Below are 19,939 nucleotides of genomic sequence, written 5' to 3'. Positions count from 1 at the left end.
ATGAGCAATTATCAGTGCTAGTATACGAATTTAGCAGCCAACTTAGGAGGATGTTTCCAAAAAAAGGAGTCCAACAAAAAGATTCACCCTATCCAACAAATACCGATTACCGAAAAAAAAAAAAAAGGCAACACCAGCAGCAGGATTTGAACATTCCCAACATGATTTGTTATGGTTACCAAGTTAAAAATCAAATCCCAAGCGAACACAGCCCAACGCCAGCTTCTCAGATCGGTCTGTGTCACCACAAAGTCTTTTTGTATTAAAAAACTGCTTAGAAACACGAACGCTATCCACATCAAATTATTTGGAGATACTTGCTGACACACCGAGGTCGCATTATTTAGAGAATACTTGCCAAAATGAGTATTTCCCATGACAAGAAAAGAAAATGACACAAAACATTGCCAAAAAGACAAAGAGTTACAACATGAAAAGGGCATTACCCTTTCCAAAAGCTTCTCGTTGCTACATCCACTAAATCTTCTTTTCATCCGAAATCTTCTTTTCATTCGAGAAACCGAAGGAAAACAATATTTAGTGGAGGCAGCAAAAAGAAGCATAAGAATTGGACTACCCTAATTACCGCCAGAAGGACTACAAAATTTATTAGATGAAATTAAAGATAAGACCTTATTGTCTTGATTGACCCTCCTTCGTCTCTGTACAAAACCCAGTCTTGGTAGAGAACCTACGGATTTTGCAAGGTCCGATAGCCCTAGGAACTAATCAACCGCCTTAGGAATGCGCTCTGCAACCCAAAGCAGAAAACCCAAACTTAACAAGTCAGATAACTTAAGTTACAAAAATCCAAATGCAAGATGTTGATTACTAATTTCCCAAATTCATTTGGCTACTTTCCTCTAATTCGAAGAAAGAGATTTCACGAGCACCAAAAAAAAAAAATTCCCTCATCAACAAGGGTCAGAAGGGGTACATTAGGTACAGACCTAACCTTCAGTATCAAATGCAAAAAGTGGATGCCCTCAGGCCTCAACGTTGAACCCATAACATTAAGGTACTAAGGCCAGGTCATGACTTCCTTCTAACTTCAATGTAAGTAACAATAATGCATCCCCCTAAACCTTTTCACAATCAATCTATATAACAATGTACATGCACAAATCCCGGATTGCCAAATAACCATTCTTAAGTCATTTTTCTCTTCTAACTATTATGTTACATCGGAAATAAGAAAACAGAAAGTAGGACAAACATACCACTTAACCATTTCATCTGGTAGGGTTTTGCTCTTTGAGGAGCAATTTCCTCCAGAGCATGATGAATGCACTTATGGTATGAGAAGTCTTCAACTGTTCCATCAGTTCTCACCAACGTAAAGCAGCGGGCCTTATCATGCTCAGAGTGATAACCAATCTGTACATAATTCAAAATTTAGTTACAAGGTACCACAGGCACTTCCAAGCTCTTAAACCTTGAATATTCGAATATGGTCTAAAAATCAACTAGTGCCTAGTGGACATTGATGGATGCGAGGATAAAAATGCGGGCTTCCTAGTACCATCATAAGTCCACATTAGGCAATTATATATAACTGTAGGCAAAAGAATCAATAAAATTGCACTCCTATAACAGTAAAGCTTATATGATGTCTTTCAATGAACCTTCACAGAAAAGTGAGGAGTTTTTTTTACACAAGTTTCCATTTGATCATCATTTCTTTCATTTACCTTTATTTCCCGAGCTCCAGTTCCCATTTTCTCATTCCTTCGAGGGTGAAAATATAAAGCCATCATCGCAATAGATTTGTCCACTTCACTCAACCGACGATTGATGGGATAACTTCATCCGTTGAAAGGAAGAAAAAAAACACCAAAATGAAGAAATAGATTGTAAGAACTGGCATACAATAGGAAACTGAAGTACAATAAACAACATCAAGGACAAACTGGAAAATGGTGAAGAGGCAACATGGAGATGATCCAGGTTTAGTATTACTCACGTTGCTCAATCTTGATGCATATGACCAACTTCATGGTGAAACATATATAGGTCACGATGACATAACCGATGTACCGTTAAAATATCAGTATTTTAGTATGGGGGTAGCATTTTCATGAATGATATCCTGTTCCGCTATGAAGTTTCCATTAGAAAAGATTACAGTTGGAAAAGCTGATCACTTCCGTCGAGACAAACCAGCCCACCCACTAAATGACTTCACAAATATACACCCTAAAGAAGCCTCGGTACCCTAGTTGGCCAGCAGACCACTGCATATATTGCTTCAAACCAGGATTCTCATTCGGAAGCATTTTGAGTATTTCATACTTGCAAAGAGAACCACAAGGAATCAAAGTAGACCATAAACAGGAAATTGATTTCCAAATATGCACCTGAGGAGATGCGCCAGAATTCTTAAATCGGACCGAATGGAATGAATTTTGGAGGGGTCGCTAATAGAATTTTTTTAAATTCATGGGCTATGATCTCATGACAAGCAATCCCACTGCTCACATTCTACCACAAGAAGAGACGATATACAGAGGAAATACCGAATAAGTGATAACGGCATTACAACCCAACTATGATGCGCGGACACGGACACGGACACGGACACAGACATGGGGACACGAGAATTCTAAAAAAATAGGGACACGGACACGGCAGAGGACACACCATGTGTATATTTATTTTATTTTTTTTTCAATTTTTTTCCAAGTTTAAATGGCAAAATGTGGACAAAACGAAAAATCCATAGTTCCAATACCATCCAAACAAAACAAGACATCCATAAGTTCAATATAACCCTATTGAAAAATTACAGTTTGGCTTCTAAATTTTTTTCAAAAAATTACAATTTGGCCCCCAAAATTTAAAAAAATTACAGTTCGACCCCCAATTTTTTTAAAAATTACATTTTGACCCCTGCCGTGTCCCCGTCGGTGTCACCACCGTGCCCCCCTCAAAAATTTAAATTAAATTATGGGACACACCACGTGACGTGTCCTCGTGTCCGACACTGCAATACGTCGACCTCTAGACGTGTCGGTGCTTCATTGCAGCCCAATATCCTACAAAATAGAAATGTGTGATCTACTGTGATTAGGGGTGTGCACGGGTCGGACGGGTCGGGTTCGGCCCCGAACCCGTCCCAACTAGTCGGTTAACACTTTTTTGGCACCCGAACCCGAACCGAAGGAGGGGAGATACCCGTCCGTGTAATCGATTTTTTTGGTTGGGTCGGGCCCGACCAAAACCGAAGTAAACTACATGAATTCGTTGCCTTTTTGGTCGGGTCGGGTCTGGTAAGAAAAAACAACACCCTGAGCCCCGAACCGAAAACTGATTTTTTTGGAAAAGTGTACCCGTACCCGACCAAACCATATGTTCGGACCCGCCCGAAACCCCTCGGGTCGGGTCGGGCTTCAGTTTTTTTGCACGCCCCTAACTGTGATATAGAACATACTGCATAAGGAATGACCAATGAGAAGGAAAAACCATTTCAGGACATAAAATAGTTCTGTGTATATGCAGAGTCATTAGCTAAAGTAAATCCACCCATACTAAGTGTGATAGAATGTTCTTCACAGAAGGAAAGGAGCCCAAAAGAGGAATACTTACTTGTGCAGCATATACTTCAATGCTTGAGACAACCTCAAAATGTCTTTCAGTGTTATAAACTTCCTCAAGATCAATTTGGATATTTCCAAATTTTTACGCCCTTTAAGGAAAATTTCACCAGATGTGCAAAGTGGCCGAGGGATACACTTGTCGAAGATGAAATCATGTTCACCTGGTACATTGACCTTCACATTTTGTTCACGAGAACTGAGATGGCTACCCAAAAGTTTATAGATATCTTCAGGTTTAGAAAGTTCCTGCCCCTGATGAAGAGATTAGACATGAAGAAAACCATATCATTCGTAGGAAAGGAATTTCCACCCCACGACCATATGCACAGAAAAGAGCACAAAAGGAACAAGGATAAACAAAAGATGTCATTTCACACCAGTGGCTAGTGAGGAAAAATAACAGCCATAAAATTCCATATGTCTAATCATACTAATGCAAGACGAAATAATTGCTTCCTACAAATTGGCAGAAAGACTCAATATAGTGTTATTTTCCTAAACCTTGTTGCAGTGTGAAAAAAATAGAAGCACTTACAAACATTTATAACCACTGCTTGTAGTTTCCCATAATCAACCACATTTTTGTTCAAAGTTTCTGTTCATGTTACATAAGTTGAATGAGGGGTGAGCAAAAAACCCGTGGATCCGACCCGACCCGAAGGGTTTCGAGCGGCTCTGAATCACTGCTTCGGTCGGGTGCGGGTTGATTTCTGTAAAAAAGTCGGTTCTCGGTTCGGTTTACTGGTTATTATGTTGCCAACGCGTCGGGTCCAACCCGACCATATGTACATATATACTATATATATGTTCTACTCAGTCCTTTTGCTCTCCACCCTCACCCTCTCTTCTCACAGCTTCTCCGCCGCCGACCCACCGTCCACGGCCACCTGCCCACCACCATCGCCTTGCCCTTTTGTCAGTTTGTCTCTCATTCTCTCTCTCATGTAAGATAATTCGCGATATTTTTCTGAGATTGTAGTCCTTAAATCCTCTTTTCTGCTTGATTACGGTGGGGGTTCTTCGTTCTCGTCCGATTATTGTGAACCTGCATCCAAAATCTCTCTTCTTGATATACTTCTGTCGAACCCGACCGGAAAACTGATCGGACGGTTTCCCTTGTTCATTTGGACGGGGTGGGTTCCAAAATACCCCAACCCGATCAGTTCGGGTCGGGTGACAGGTGAGTGTCAAACCCGACCCCACCCGTGCTCACCCCTATGTTGAATACTCTAGCTCCCCCACATTTTTAAAATTTAAAGCAAGCTAGCATAACGACTTTCACAGGATAAAAGGTGATGCTGAATTTCAAAGTTTTACTGCTGTAAGGAATCCTTTTGCATATCCATAATTATCTTATTGACGAGTGGGCGTAAAATCTACCTTTCCAGAATATATGATATCAAATGTTCCACCAGTCCCAATGGAAGGAGTTTTTCCCCATGACAATGCATCAACACTCCCCTGAAGATCATCTGTAACTCCTTTCTTAGCAGCTTTAATGAGGCAATCAGCTGGATTCTGCCAACAAAAATATTTGAACCAGTGGGCATAATATCCGAATGATAGGATTGTTATTATTTTAATGCATGAAAACAAGACGTACAGCAAAGCACGCTTGCATGAAGGGCGAAGAGACAGATGTGCGTTTCCTTTGCTCAGCCAACCCTTTTACATTTAAGGCAACAAACTCTCCTGTAGCTGATAAACAATCCGCAGTAAGAAGCAAATGCTCAGGAAGTGTAGGCTTGCCAATGTCAGATATTGCAGACATCAATGTCTGCATTTGAAATTCCCAATTTTTCCAGTCAATAAATCTAATGATGATCATGAATTGTGAATTTTTAAAGAAGAGAGGCAAAATAACCCACGATGAGAAAATGTTTCCGTGCAACATCTATTCCAAAGGCCAAAGTCAAATCATGAATATCATCTGGATGACTGCGTTCCCAGTCGATTATTTCCATTATTTCGAGACAGTTCTCCTTAATGGCACTCCAGAATCTTCGTCTCTCACAGTTCTCGGACATAAAAACTCTCAAGTACAGTTCACCAGAAGAACTTCTATGAGATCTTGACATTTTCGGTCCATCTTTCCACAAGATATCCACCTTTTTGAATTCCAGGAACCCTAAAATACATGTCAGGAGGTAAATAAAAATCAAGCATTGTGCTAAGCCTACAGAGAAAATTTCTTTCCTGAACATAAGGATGATCACCAAAAGTACATCACGACCGCAAATTTCAAACCTCCGTAATGCTGCCACAACTAAAATGTTTGCAATAGGTACACTATTAAATGCTCACAATAATACTTACAAACAATGGGAGATGCAAGTGACATATGTAAATAAAAAAAATTATCATATTTTCTTTCTTCCCTTTACATGTCACATGTCTTACCTCCTCGCCTCACCCTTCAACTAATCTACAGCCATATCCTAAACAATCAATGTATGCAGTTTTTTTATAAATTTATTACTTGCAAAACTTCTAATTCCACATATATATATTATGCAAAATAACTTTTCAGCATGTGGAAGTTTTGCACAGCCAAGCAGCAAAAGTGATCATACAGAGAAATCTCAACCCTAGCGGTACCAGTCAAACAAACTATAAGCTCACAACGTGATGTCAATAGTGTCTCTTTTTCAACAAACAGTTCTCCTAGTGGTTGAATAAATTTTCTCTGAAGCGTAGGAAAGAGGATGTTTGACAATGCATCACTATTGGAGTTTCAATATGCCTCTACAATGAATGTCTTTCTGAAGATTTTTGCATCCTCTAGTTATACTCTAACAATTCCCATATGACATAACACAATCTTCTTTCCTAATAATTTTCCCAAGGGATCGGCCTATACCAGTAACTAAAACAAAATTAGCAAAATGGAGGGTAGATAATCAAGCATGAGCAATAAATCAGGACTTAAACCAGAGTAGATTTGTACTCTTGGATCACTAATACCTTTTACGACGGTTCCTAGAAGGAATGGAATCACCATGTCTCGGATATTATCAATTTCTACAGCCGGGTTCTTGGAGCATTTGACTACTTTGACGGCAATGCAAAATGTAGCACTGTTTTCTTTCTGCATGTCAGCTACAGAACAATTCCTGGAAATTAATGAAACAAGTTAAAAGTAGGACAAAAAAGCTCCAGTCAAGAATACCCCAGCTTTCATGTGATAAAATTTGAATTTAATATTGTAATAGAATAAAACTTTTTCTTATAATAGAAAAATGCAACTTACACTCTTTTTATTTGCAATTTAGGAAGATCAGTTTTAGATCTGGCACTAGCACACTTCCAATTCATGTCCAGGGCATCAATAATAGATTGAACTTTTATTCTTCTCCTCTTTGTCATCTCCTGAAAAGGTACAATTTTATATGCGAAAGTGGCTTTGAAGCTAGGCCAGTAGTTTATATATGTTAACCGACAGCAATACCTTGCTTATATGGAAGTGGCATACCCATGGACATGTATGTTTACGGCTACAAGCCTTCTCGGAGAAGCTAATAACCACATGATGTGTCAATTAGACAGCAATTACACACTATAAGAAGAGTCAAAAGGGTAAAAGCGAAAATATAAACAAATTAAAATGGAGCGAAAACTTACACTATCATGGAAGTAGAAACAATGTCCGAAAAGAGTAGTCTCTCCAAATGAGACTGGACTTCTAAGGCTGCATACTCAAAACCATGAGTCCATCTCCCGAGTTTCTTGGACAAATATAGAGATGCAGTTTTATCACCGCTCTTTTTCTTCACACCACACTCAAGGACTTTCTGCACAATCAAATTGGAATGCCAGGAGACTATGTCAAGCATTTTGAGAACAATAGCTGCTGATGAAACAAAGACATAAATTACACTGCTTTATTGTAGATTGAAACTTAGAGTAATTGGCTGTTGACAAGTTATCAAATCAATGAGGGAGATAATGGTGTATTCCTAAAAAATAAAGAACCAGATGGCCCCTTGAACAGCTTGAGATTTTTTTAGAGTTATCAGTTTTTAGGAAACATACAGACAATAATGACGTAGGATGTCTATACCACAAAGGAGATTCAATTCATATTTCAGTCACAAGAAGACATGTCAGCCTCGATTGGAAAAAGAATCTAAGTTAACATAATAGTTGCAAGCAATTTTCCAAAGCACAAAAGACAAAACGTATAGACTAAAATCCATTAGAATGCTACAGGGATCCGTCCAAAACTTGGAACAGTGAGTCGATTCATTCCCTTTACTCTTTCAGAGATAACCATTTCATATCTGCGTGTCATATTCCTCACACTCCCATATTAGTATGTATGTGTGTGTGTGTGTGTGTGTGTGTGTGTGTGTGTGTGTAGAGAGAAAGAGAGAGAGAGAGAGAGAGAGAGAGAGAGAGAGAGAGAGAGAACACCTTTAGATTTAGCAATGGAGATGATTCAAGAGCACTAATGGGCTGATCTAAAGCACTATAAGCTGCCTCGGAAATGGCACAAGCAGCCAAAGAACCAACAGGCTGGCAGCCCATTGCACGACGATCGTAAGTGCTATCACGGAGAGAACCATCAGTAGCTTTACTTGAACTGGCAGTGTCATCGATACCATAAGAGAACTGAATGAGTTGATTCCCATAAGCATTTCTCACAGTTCCATCATATCCAATGTACAAATCACGCATGAAAAACATAAGCCTTCGATTCAAAGTCCCTGGAAGATCGGCATTATCGCTAAAAGAAATATCACGAGCGGTTACAGAATGAACAAAACATTCTAGAGGATTCAAGCCAGAGAGGTAGGAACTTCCAATCGTGGCGGATGGAATGTAACGCCCAGAACATTCTGGAATATCGGTAGAAGCAGATGCCTTGTGATCGATCCACGCAGCACAAGAAAGCTCATGTGGCAATCTGAAAGCTAGCGGAACCAATGAATGCTGCAAACCCAAACACATGCTGTGCTGGACTAACCTCAACAAATTGCCCTTACTTCCTGCCTTCAACATGGCCAACAAAGAATTTTCCTTACTTGCATATTGGTATACTAGGTTTTGAATGTCCCAGAAGACTTGTTTAAACGCAGAAGCAAAAACTCGACTAAGGGCAGCTGATTTCTGTTTCTCACAACACATGTGCTCTGCTCCAAAGTCCACAGAATCCAGACCTTCTTCGGTTCCAATAAGGAAATCCTGATGGGAATCTACCATCAACAGTTTGATGTGAGAGATCCTCTCTGCTTCTTGCAAACCATAAGAGACTTCACCAATCATATTTTTCCGCGAGGATGAATCAGAGGAGAGGTAAAGGTCAGATAATGAAACGCTTAAGCCCCTCATTGACAACCACTCGCATAGAACATTCTGAGCAGCATGCAGGAAGTCGATAGATTTTTCTTGACAATGTTTTACAAGACCATGTATAAGGTTTCCATCAGCGTCACGTAGCCAATTTGACATGTCTGAGGAAGATAAAAGCTCACCCTTACTAATATGAACATCATTTTCCGGAAAGACATAATCGAAGTCTGGAGGAAGAAGCAAGCTGAACAATTGCTTTCCAGACCAGAAAAAGTTGTCTGGTGAAGTAGCTTTTGTGAAAGATGCTTTTGCAATGGCTGGAAATTGCAATTGATTAGGACAGAACATTTGCAGCTGCTGCATTTGGCGAAGGCTCAAGAGCACCCCATCTTCCACGACCAAATGAGCCGCGGTTAAACTATCTTGACCAAGCGAAAGGAGATTTCTCCCACTCTGTCCATTTATCAACTGCTTGTCCAAAGCAACAAGCTCTTGGAGCTCAGCTCTGGAGTCTATCGACTGAGGAACGTAACCATGTATGCAATCCCCATCGAAATCCCCACGAAAAGGAGAACAGACGAGTGGATTAATTGACAAAACTGAGTTTACTGGAAGCACCTTTACTGACAGAGCAATGAAGGAGTGCTGGTGAATAGACGGCGGCCTGTTTATTAACACTACATCTCCGTCATTCAGCGGCCTGTGCACAAGGTCTCCAATCTGAAGCTTTCCCATATTGTTTACTGCAACAAGTTGATCTTTTCTTCGGACGTAAATTTCTCCCCTTTCAAGAATCCGTAAATTAGAGCAAGTGTTCAGTTTCTCCCAGTTCCACGAGTTCAGATGCTCAGAGATTTGCAACCTCTCTGCTATATGACATGGCACACCAATTTCACTGAGTTTTATATTCGGATCACCGACTATAACCATGCGAAAGGCATGATCACTTCGCTTCCCTAGAAGTAGTTCTTTGATGTGCCTCAAACCAGACGTACTATTACCCGAGGAACCATATTCAGGAGTGGATGGCTTTTCAGCGCGTATCTGAGGGATTAAATGTAGAACTGAGAATAATAAGCATAAGGTCTCTTTTGGCCAAAAGAAAATAAACGGTAACATAGTATGTTACTAACCTTGGTACTTTTTAGGCCGTCAAGAACCCGTGAGCTCAACTCATTGGCTGTGCCTCTAAAATCAACCATCTTTTTTAAAATCCTTGTCCGGTCATCCTAAATCATTAAGCAAGTAAAAGCACACGATTAAAGACAGAAAAGAAAAGGAGTAATTCAAGTAGATCTGATTCGGCAATCATATCAACTGAGATGCAAAAAGCACCCAAAGACGTGTGAATTACTTACAAAGACCACATGCTGCCCAAATTCGGCCACGCGATGACTGTTGGGAGTTACAAGGAAACAGTTGAGAAAGAGTGGATTCTTTTTAAAAATAGCACTCTCTTTAATGAACTGTGGATCAACATCTTTTAGCATATGGTAGACCTGAGGACAAAGAATGGTTTCAATTTTATATAAGAGTAAGGCCCCACAAAGGAAAAAATAGTATGCTATGAATTAACTTCCATCCTCGATTAACATAATCATCCTGTGAACCTATTTCCAGAATAACTCGATAAATGAGATACCACAAGAAAGAACATTCAAGAGTATAATAGCAGTCTTTTTTTCTGTAGAAAGAAAAGGCTTCAATGATTCATTTTTCTGTAGAGATGCTACCTGGGCATGCGAAAGAACTCTTTTGGTCGGTTTCATAGAACTTTCATCCAGTTGTACATCTCTGGGTATTATATCCCAGTAATCAGCGGCTAAATTTTCCCCAGAACTTTTATTCGGAGAATTCCTTAGCACCTTCTCCACTACTTCTACTATAATAGCAGTCTTTCCAAACACATCGTCTGAGGAAACTTTAAATATCATTTTAGGATAGCTTTCTCTGAAACTTCCCTGTTGAAAAAATTTGAGCACCAAATTAACAGAGGTGAAGAAACAAAATGCTTAACAACAACCGGATTATCTCACATTGCAATATCTGCAACTTTGCTTTGAAACTGCCCCCTGCCATATACAAACCAAATAAAAGAACAATACATATCAGCAAGTCAATGGCTAATTATTTAACTCAATTAAACGGTACAAAGAGCAAATTTGGCTCGACTCAGTTAGCAAAGCCAAATTCACACTTGCATTAAACAGAACAATTGCTAAGGTAAATCTCTGTCACGCCAAATAAATTATGAGGGCATATAATCGGAACTAACTTCATATGGTTTCAAAGGAAGAGCAGATGGCCAACATATCTATTAGAATCCTCAGCTTTTAAGGATTCTGTGCAGTCTGATCAAATCCACCACAACGCGACCAAAGAGAAAACATGGGTGGGTGATCACTTAAAATGGTTATTTTAGCTTCTTGATGTAAGCTAACATAAAAGGCAATAACTTGTACAAATCTGAAATGCAAATGATAAATGCACCATTACTGCCCCCATAAATCACTTGGCTCCACAATATTTTAAAATGTAGAGTAATAACTTGACCGGTTGACACAAACACCTAAGATACAGAATTAAACAACCAAGTACAACGAAGGACGAGCCAACAAATACCATACACAAAAGGAATACATAAAAGAAAAAGTATCTTGATGAATCGGCAAGATAGTAACGGGAGAACTAAAATTTCCTTGTCATTGTCCATGAACCTTAATGTTAAGCATGAGAAAAAATCCACACCTTGACCTTGATGTGCTTAACAGATTTACATCCAGGGCAAATTCTATTCAAGACTTGAGCAGTTTCCGCTATGAAATATGGGTGGAGTATCGTAAATGGGAATTTGATTACCCCAAAGTGCCCTGCAATATTGAAATTTATACCATTATAGTAACAGGTTAAAAAACAAACTAACGTGTTAAAACAAGAACTCATTGTAACGTTCTCCACTGCACCTTCACAACTTCTTGAGTCCTTGGCACCGCAGGTGGGGCATTGAGAGGTTGGATTTGGCATTCCCAACCTCGGATCTGTCACCTCATTTGCTGATTCAATTGACAAAACTGATACTTTCTCCTGATAAAGTACTTTCATCCAATATCAGTACATTTATGTGGAAAGCTTAATTACAATGTTACTACTGATCTCAATTTTTAAATATTATAGCTAACGTCAACAGAAAACGACAAAAATTGAAAGAAGCAAGCAGCTGAAAACAAGCAAATAATGTTGCTCCACTTAACCTAAACAGATACTTACAGCTTCTGTGTCATTTAAAACACTGAAATTTATGCCAGTCAGGACCCCAAATGGCACTTGTTGCTCCGCCCCCAATGGATTGTCCATTGAGGCCCAGTTATTTCAGCAACAAATTAAGCAACCTAATGAGAAATTCCAGAAACATTAAAATGACGGATGAATAGTGAAAGTTCACAAGAGTATAACACTAAACTAAGGCTCTGTTCCGGAAACGAAAAAAAGCCCTTATTTTTTAAGAAGGTAATTTCAAGCTCAAAAATTATGGATTTATTGAAATATAAAAATATGCAATATGGATCTTGTGAAAGATCTCATCAAGATCTTTTATACGATGCAAAAAAAATTGAAAAATTATTTTTCATTTATATTATTTTTGAGTTTGAAAATGTGAAACAAGCTGCTTATTTTTTAAGGTTTCTGGAACGGAGCCTAATAGGCATAACTAGTATTCCAAGAATTGGTTCAAAAAGGAACACTTAAAGGCTCAAAGGTACTGTCATGTATTATACTCTAGCATGATACCAACACGAATGCACCTCCGATCGAAATTCCAAGTGTACGGGACGGCTGTTACACGTACACTTAAGTAGATGAACAACTTAAGAACCTTAATAAACAGAATGGAAAACAAGATAAATTTTGGTGGTAGTTGTGTTCAAGACACGTACAAGTAGACCTGCATGAAAAAACGAAAAAACCCAATTAACTTAGATGGTAAGTCTGTTGCAATACGTACCATAGAATTGAAGTCTCAGTCCCTTCTCTGATTGAGGTCGAACACCCTTTCCACCAACTGCCTACCAAGAGGAAATAAATCGTCAGCGAGACATTATATCAAAAGGCTAACAAGAAAATATGATAGGCATACAATCAAAGACTGTTAAGCTAACATTGCATCATGAACTCAACATTCCCAAGATAGCAAAAAACAACTAAAAATCCCACAATCAGTCCAGATGCGCATGTTTAGAAAGTGTACCTTCATCTAATAAGGAAATTATCTACTGTAGATTCGATTGGTAACATCTCTAATCCTGAATACTTCTCTAAATTCCACTTTGATTTTTCAGAAACCGTGTAAAGCGTATGAACAGTGTTGGTATAACTGTATAAGAGCATGTACACAAAGACTAGCAAAACACACCAAAGTAGCTGTTTTACTGAATCAAATGCACAAAAACAGCTTGCAGCAGCCTCGGAAAACATGGAGCTATTTTTCCTTTCCAAAAAATCCTCTCTACATCTACCGAGCAACTATTCACGAGCAAAACATTAAAATATTGTTCTTTCTCTCTCTCCTCCCTACCACTCGCTCATTTTCTCTCGTTTTCCTCTCTGCAAGACTGATTTCAACCAAGTAACCAACGACGACGACAACCCAGACGGTGGCAGCGACGATGTTGGGGTTGGGGAGGGGAAGTCGAGGTCGGAGCGGATGTCAGCACAGACGGTCTCCCAGAGGTCAGGGGTGAGGCTACCACTCCATCAATGACCTCGCCTCCCGCCCTCGCCAAGCTCCGCCGCTCGACAGATCTGCACACACCCAACAACAATCGACAAATTGAAGCTTGATCAGGGTCCTAAAATCACAAACAAACTCGATTTCGAGCTTAAAACTGGTTGATCAGGGGGGCTGGTCACGGAGAAGGAGCAGATGGGGTTCGGGATGGGCATCCAATGAGTATTTTTTTATACTATTTAATGGGGTTAGAGAAGAGTAGTAGAGAGGTTGGTGGGGTGGGAGAGAGAATAATCGATAGGTAAAGTAGAAAAGGTGCTTTTTTACTAGGTATTTAAACTATTGTTGATGTACGTGCTCTAAGTGCGTATTTGGAAAGTGGCAAACTGCGATCAAGTGCACATTTTAGAAGTGTCAACATTCGCTCTAGTTCATGGGTTTATACTACCAAACATTAAAAAGTCACTGACTTCAAGACTAGATGCGATTAAAAAAACGTAGTAAAATAGTCGAACTCAACTTGCATTGAGCTTGTGAAAACCTCATCCAATACTGCCCATTCATAAAAAACAAACATAAGATCACTTTTTGAGGTTCATGAACTACCATAGCTCCGCTCAAACTCAGCTTGACAAGCTCTTATGCAGTCAAACTGTACAGAAAAAACTAGCTACTCATGCTAGGCTTGCGATCGAGTTGGATGAACTTGTTTCTGATAGGCTGAAAAATAAAAAGAAGCCAAGCTTAAACGCATAGTTGAAGCTCATTGGATCTGCAATCCAAGCCTGGATAATATCCTACTTGACTCAACTCTACTCGGCTCATTTAGAGCCATAGAAAAGTATGAGGTTCCCCTCTTGCATTCTCATTTAATTTTCCGATAAATTATCCAGTGTTCCAAAGATATATTCTCTTGGACAATCATGTTCATGTGAATTCGATAAGTTGCATGCGATCCCACATCAAGGGGTTAGACCCTTGTGCCAGACACATACAAGGTTGACTAACAGACTTGGACCGGTGACATTGGTACAGTCCAAGCATATAGTTGCCTTATCAGTCAGAAGGGGAAGTCAGAAACCGAACGTTGTTTGGTCCCACCCTAGAGGGCCCAACTTTTCACGAGGGTGCCACAACATTGGTGTGTTATGGTGTGCCACTCAAGTATAAAAACCGTAGTTCAGGAGGCTCATATACAACTACGTAAATTGCTTTTATGAAACCTGTGTCATAAATAGATTGCGCCAAAAGAAATATGACTAGCATAAAAATCTTTCCTTTTGTGTATGACCGCAAATAAATTGGATTGAAGATTGAAATTCATAATGCATTGATAACAAAACTTTCAGATGTTATTAAGAGTGAGAATACATATCATCGCTGGACTCGTTGCGCTATTGCCAAAAAAATGAAGCTTAAAACAAGGAACACCTCAGATTTCTGAAAATAAATTCCCGAGGTACGTGGGTGTAATACTGTAATGTGGCACTATAGAAATCACACTAACAAACAAAACTCCTTTGAAGTTGATGAGAATATTGATTGCAACTGTCAAAAATCAATCAATCATCGTAGACAAACGTTAAACAGCAACTAAGGATAGGGGTAATTAGTGACCAGCAACATGAGTTTCTTCCTGGATTGACACGTGATCAAACAGAAGACATTCATTTCCATCACTGAGTAACTAATCATTGCACATAAAAATCATCATTGGGGACATGAATCACATGATTAATATGCACATTGTCTAAAGAATTGATTTTTAATCCTTCAAAACACAATGCACAGCCAACAAGTGTGATTCCTTCGTGACCAAACAAATTAATAAACACAATTGTCCACTGTGGTAAATCTTTAAAACAAAGTATAGCCTCAATTACTGAATAATCCACGTAATCTTCAACAACAAAATTTCCTCCCTGATTCATCCAAAGGTAGTGCACAAATGGTTGAACGAAAGATTCACAGCACCGGCTTCCTAACAGTCAGTATACACCATCAAGTACTAAAGCACAAATATAGAAATCTTCACTGCGTATGTGATTAATATACAAATGTCTCAAAGAATCAGCTTTTATCCGTTCAAGACCCAATACGCAGCCAAAAGACAAGATTATTCCCGATTGGTCAAAACAATAAACACAACTGCCCAAAAAGCGATCAATCACCAAAACCACAATTAATGACCAACCGATGTGACCAGCAAACAAAAAGATCACAAATTTCCTCCCTAATTGGTCAAAAAAAAAAAAAAAACACAGACACTTCCTATTGACGCGTGCGGCCAAACGATTCGACATCCATAACACCAGCTGTATCCCAATCAGTGTACAACACCAACTAAAAACTACTTATCCATCAACAACAACAAAACAAAAAAAAAATACTCAAACTTCCCCCCAAAAGGAGAATAATCATCACTTTTTTTTTTTGTGTTTTGATCAGCGAATAATCATCACTTGAGGCTTATATTATATCTACATTGCTCAAAGAATCAATTTTTAACCCTCAAAACACAAAATCAACAACATGCACCAAACCAGTGTCGCTCCTCAAACCAAATACTACAATCAATTAACTTCAAATTGAGTAAATCAATGAGCTCAATCTCGCTCACAAAACAACCATCAAAATCACTAACTCCATCAACCATAAAAAACGCCCAAATTGATCGTCGCATAAAACCTTGATACAGGGATTTCCGACTTACCAAAACCCAAAAAAAAAAAAAAAACCTTTATACAGACATAAAGATATGAATGTGTATCAATAACACACGCAGGGAAGACAAGCAGCAGTTAAACCATACCTAAAATCAGATAGGATTTTATAAACGGTATATCTGATCAAACAGATAGACATGCAAAATCATTATATAATCAACAACCAAGATTTAGAGAAGCAGAGAGACTAGATACAAGAAGACGTATAACAAAGATTGAAATTCACGAGAGTTTACCAACCTCTTCTTGCTCTCTCGAGTCTCTCTCTCCCTCTACTCTCAGTAACTGATCACTGTCCGAAGCTAGAGAGAGAGAGTAGGAGGAGAACTGGAGGGGGTCTCTGTTCGGGGAGTTATGATTAAAACGAGCACCAGCCAAGCAGTCTGTGAGGAGTATATAAACACGGACAGAAAGGTAAATTCGGAGGGAATCGAGGGCAAAAGGACACGAGTATCGGCTCTGTGAGGCAAAAAAGTGAGATTATTATATATGCGCAGTACGATTTCTGTCCAAAATTGTGATTAGATACGTTTAGAGAGAGAGAGTGGGGGAGAGGGATGGGGGAGGAGAGAGAGTAAACAGCGCCGTCGATTCGTTTGGACTAAAGACAAAGAGCTGAGTTTCAAGAAGAAAGAGAGAAAGGGAAGAGACCTGACCTGAGGAGAGAGAGCCGCGACAAAGCTTATGTGTGGTTTTTTGTGTCAGGGACTTGGGGGGAAGAAGCCCTTGGCTTTTAGGTTTAATTACCGTACTGACATCCTTGCGTTAGCACGCTCCCCATCGGAAGGGGGCGGGACAGCAGCGTGCTGTTGCGACTAATTTTTGGGCACACTTCGGTCTCGCTCAAGTTATCGGAATCGTTCACTTTATAGAGCTCGTCGAGTAGAACACTTATGAAAAAAATCAGCTTAATTGAATATCATTAAGTGCCTGATCGAAATCTCTTTTATCTTGAAAAGAATGGATCCGAAACACTGGATCAAATCCATTGTAACCCATGGACCGAGAGTTATATGGGCTCCGATTATGCACTTAGTGATATCCAATTAAGCTAATTTTTCCTATGGTTGTTCTACTCGACGAGCTCTACAAAGTGAACAATTTCGATCATCGGAGCGAGACCGGAGTGGGCCCAAAAATAGGGCATAGCAGCACTCTGTTGTCCCCTGGGGACAGAAGCCCCCCGCTTCCCTCCCAATCCAGTTCCTCTCCATCCAGTCTGGTCCAGTTTTGGCCTTTTGTGGGCGCCCCATAATAATGATCGAAATCGTTTATTTTTGTAGAAAATTCTTCTAGACCATCGACCACGTTGAAAATCAAGTTCACTGAATATCGTTCGATAAGATTTCAAATGCATTAGTCTTGTTTTAAATTGAAACTCATTTGACACAATTATCTCAAAATTATTACATTTTGATCTCATATCAAACGGTGTCCGATCAACTTGATTTTTCAACATGGTCGATGGTCTCGGCGAGTTCTACACAATGAACTATCTCGATCATTATTGTGAGGGCCTAGACTGGACCAAACTGGATGGAAATAAAACTGGATAGGATCCTCCCCTGCCGTCGCAGGGAAGCTTGACGAGTTGGCACTTGGGTTTGTTAAATTTATTACGGGGAGACGACAACATGACGTCATTAAATAAAGCGTTTCCCCTCCCCCGGATTTCGAGCCCTGGGGGGGTTTTCAAGCGGCATCGGAATTGTAATTTATGGTGGCCTTGCTGGAGTCTCCGTTAATTTCCCTATTTGCCCATCTGTTTGCTTATCCTTTTCCTCTCACGAGATATTTCCACTTTTTATGCTAATAATAGTAACAAAAGAATAAAGAAGTCCAAGAAGGGTTTGGATTAAAAGATGGAGCAGAAAAGACAGGAGTTCAAAACTGTTAATTACGTGAGGTGTGAATCTACAACAAGGATTTATGGGAAGGAAATGGTTAAAGAATAAGAAAAGACATCATACGCAGCGGAAGATCAACCGTGTGATGATCAGGAACTTAGAAGTTCAAAACCATGTGGTGCTGATCAGTGAACAAATGACCCCAGGACCTAATGTGTCCGAGGGCGTGGCGTGAGAAAGTCGGCACTCGTGGTGGTGCCCAAAGTTGAAAGCAACCATGAACCAACTGTAGTAGGGAAAAATGAGGCCAAACAGTAGTTGGAGAATGAGAACATTGAGAAGGCCGACCTTCTTGGGCAATGAAGCAAAGAGGGTGGTAGTAAAACTGAAAACTGAAAATCGCCAAGCAATATATATGGCGTGCGCTTTTGGAGTATAAATCATGACATCAAGCCACATTAGTCAATCAGGTATAAGGCATCGTAATGAAAGGACGAGTTTACGTACCTCAAGCTAAAAAAAGAAAAGTAGGAGTAGGAGTACTACTAAACTTTTTTTTTTTAATAAAGATAAAATTTTCAAAATATGCTAGTAAAAGTTAAGCGGAACAAGATCTAAATCCATCTATTACTATGCGTTCATAAATAGTGGCAGAGACAAGTGAATCGGACTTGTATGAAGATCGTATTTCATTTAACTAAGACGTTCAGAGCGTCATCCAATAAAATCGTCATCAAGATATTAGGCACCACTTCCATGATTCTTTATGGATATGCATCCTTTTAGAATCTCACATGTAAAGACAATAGAATAAGCATAAATATTTTTAAAAGAGAAAAGATGATAAATACCTCTTGTATTCATTCTCAATATTTTTGATACAGTCGAATATTTTTGGGACCGTTTTATAACTTTCTAAATGGATAAGACACTATAAACAATGCAGATATATTTTTGCTACATCTTTTTTGTCTCATCGATTGATGTAAAAAAACTTAGGATATTATTCGATGGCTCCTAAACCATAGTATTATTTTTTATTTTTTCATATTAGCAATTTCGGTGGTCGTTTATGTCGGGGCAAACAATCACATTTCAGGCAAAGCATTTATATTCCGTTCTATAAAGATTCTTATTTTTTAAGTACTTATTTTTTGCTTTACGAGATAATTCATTCTCTCAAAATACATGACATTTAATTAAAAAAATAAGCATAATAGTATGCATCAGTGGCGGAATCAGGATTTGATCGCATTGGAGTCAAGCCGTCAAGCATATACAACACATATAATTTTGCACTTGTACACAATGACCCGAAAGATAATAAAAACAATAGAGCAATAACCAAAAAGAGATACCGATTTCTAATATATAAGCAAAAAAGCATATCCTTCCATTACATATCATTTCACAAAACATTCACAAATTCACTAGTATATAAAATGTTTTCCTTTCCCTTGGGCCTCGCACACGTTCTTGTTCCATAACCATAAACAGTGAGTTCCAAAAAACATCCACAAACACTGATTTTCATCCCCATACCCATTATCCATTTAAAGAGAAAAAGTATTTAGAGAGATTAAGTATTTGTGGTTCAAATCCACTTTGTACAAAAGAAAATTGGAATCCAAGACTAAGCTACTCGCCTGTAAACGGGTCTGATGAGTGATGACTCTGAAAAAAAGCTCCAACTCGTCAACGGTGGTGATCAAGATCGAGGGTTTCAAAAAAAAATTCCTTCAAGGTGTGACG

General features: G+C 39.1%; 1 protein-coding gene across 4 annotated transcripts; it reads right to left on the bottom strand.

Moving 5' to 3' along the window:
* Positions 1 to 237: 237 nt before the first annotated feature.
* Positions 238 to 16,971, bottom strand: LOC131331837 (DNA-directed RNA polymerase IV subunit 1). 4 transcript variants are annotated; one of them, XM_058365778.1, is made up of 21 exons: positions 16,581 to 16,970; positions 12,892 to 12,952; positions 12,156 to 12,277; positions 11,852 to 11,972; positions 11,637 to 11,758; positions 10,925 to 10,960; positions 10,622 to 10,849; positions 10,247 to 10,387; positions 10,022 to 10,117; positions 8,010 to 9,932; positions 7,218 to 7,387; positions 7,045 to 7,111; positions 6,847 to 6,965; positions 6,561 to 6,709; positions 5,465 to 5,724; positions 5,200 to 5,373; positions 4,977 to 5,114; positions 3,586 to 3,848; positions 1,692 to 1,803; positions 1,221 to 1,377; positions 238 to 751 (listed from the first exon to the last, which is right to left on the bottom strand). In XM_058365778.1, exons 3-21 carry the CDS (start codon positions 12,240 to 12,242, stop codon positions 726 to 728), a joined length of 4,389 nt encoding a protein of 1,462 aa, XP_058221761.1. In that variant the 5' UTR covers positions 12,243 to 12,277; positions 12,892 to 12,952; positions 16,581 to 16,970; the 3' UTR covers positions 238 to 725. The 4 variants fall into 4 exon arrangements, with proteins under 4 accessions (XP_058221761.1, XP_058221759.1, XP_058221758.1 ...); XM_058365776.1 differs by lacking the exon at positions 238 to 751 and adding an exon at positions 14,221 to 14,266 and having other exon boundaries at positions 1,014 to 1,377; positions 16,581 to 16,971; XM_058365775.1 differs by lacking the exon at positions 238 to 751 and having other exon boundaries at positions 1,014 to 1,377; positions 16,581 to 16,971.
* Positions 16,972 to 19,939: the final 2,968 nt, after the last annotated feature.

The sequence above is a fragment of the Rhododendron vialii genome, chromosome 7a, assembly GCF_030253575.1.
Source record: "Rhododendron vialii isolate Sample 1 chromosome 7a, ASM3025357v1".
Classification (NCBI taxonomy): Eukaryota; Viridiplantae; Streptophyta; class Magnoliopsida; order Ericales; family Ericaceae; genus Rhododendron; species Rhododendron vialii.
This window is presented reverse-complemented; position numbering and strand designations above follow the sequence as displayed.

Coding starts and splice junctions, on each gene's coding strand:
- LOC131331837 (XM_058365776.1), bottom strand. CDS start 12,242: ATGGACAATCCATTGGGGGCGGAGCAACAAGTGCCATTTGGGGTCCTG. Junction 11,759..11,851: donor GGACTCAAGAAGTTGTGAAG/GTGCAGTGGAGA, acceptor TCAATATTGCAG/GGCACTTTGGGGTAATCAAA. Junction 1,378..1,691: donor CTGGAGCTCGGGAAATAAAG/GTAAATGAAAGA, acceptor AATTATGTACAG/ATTGGTTATCACTCTGAGCA.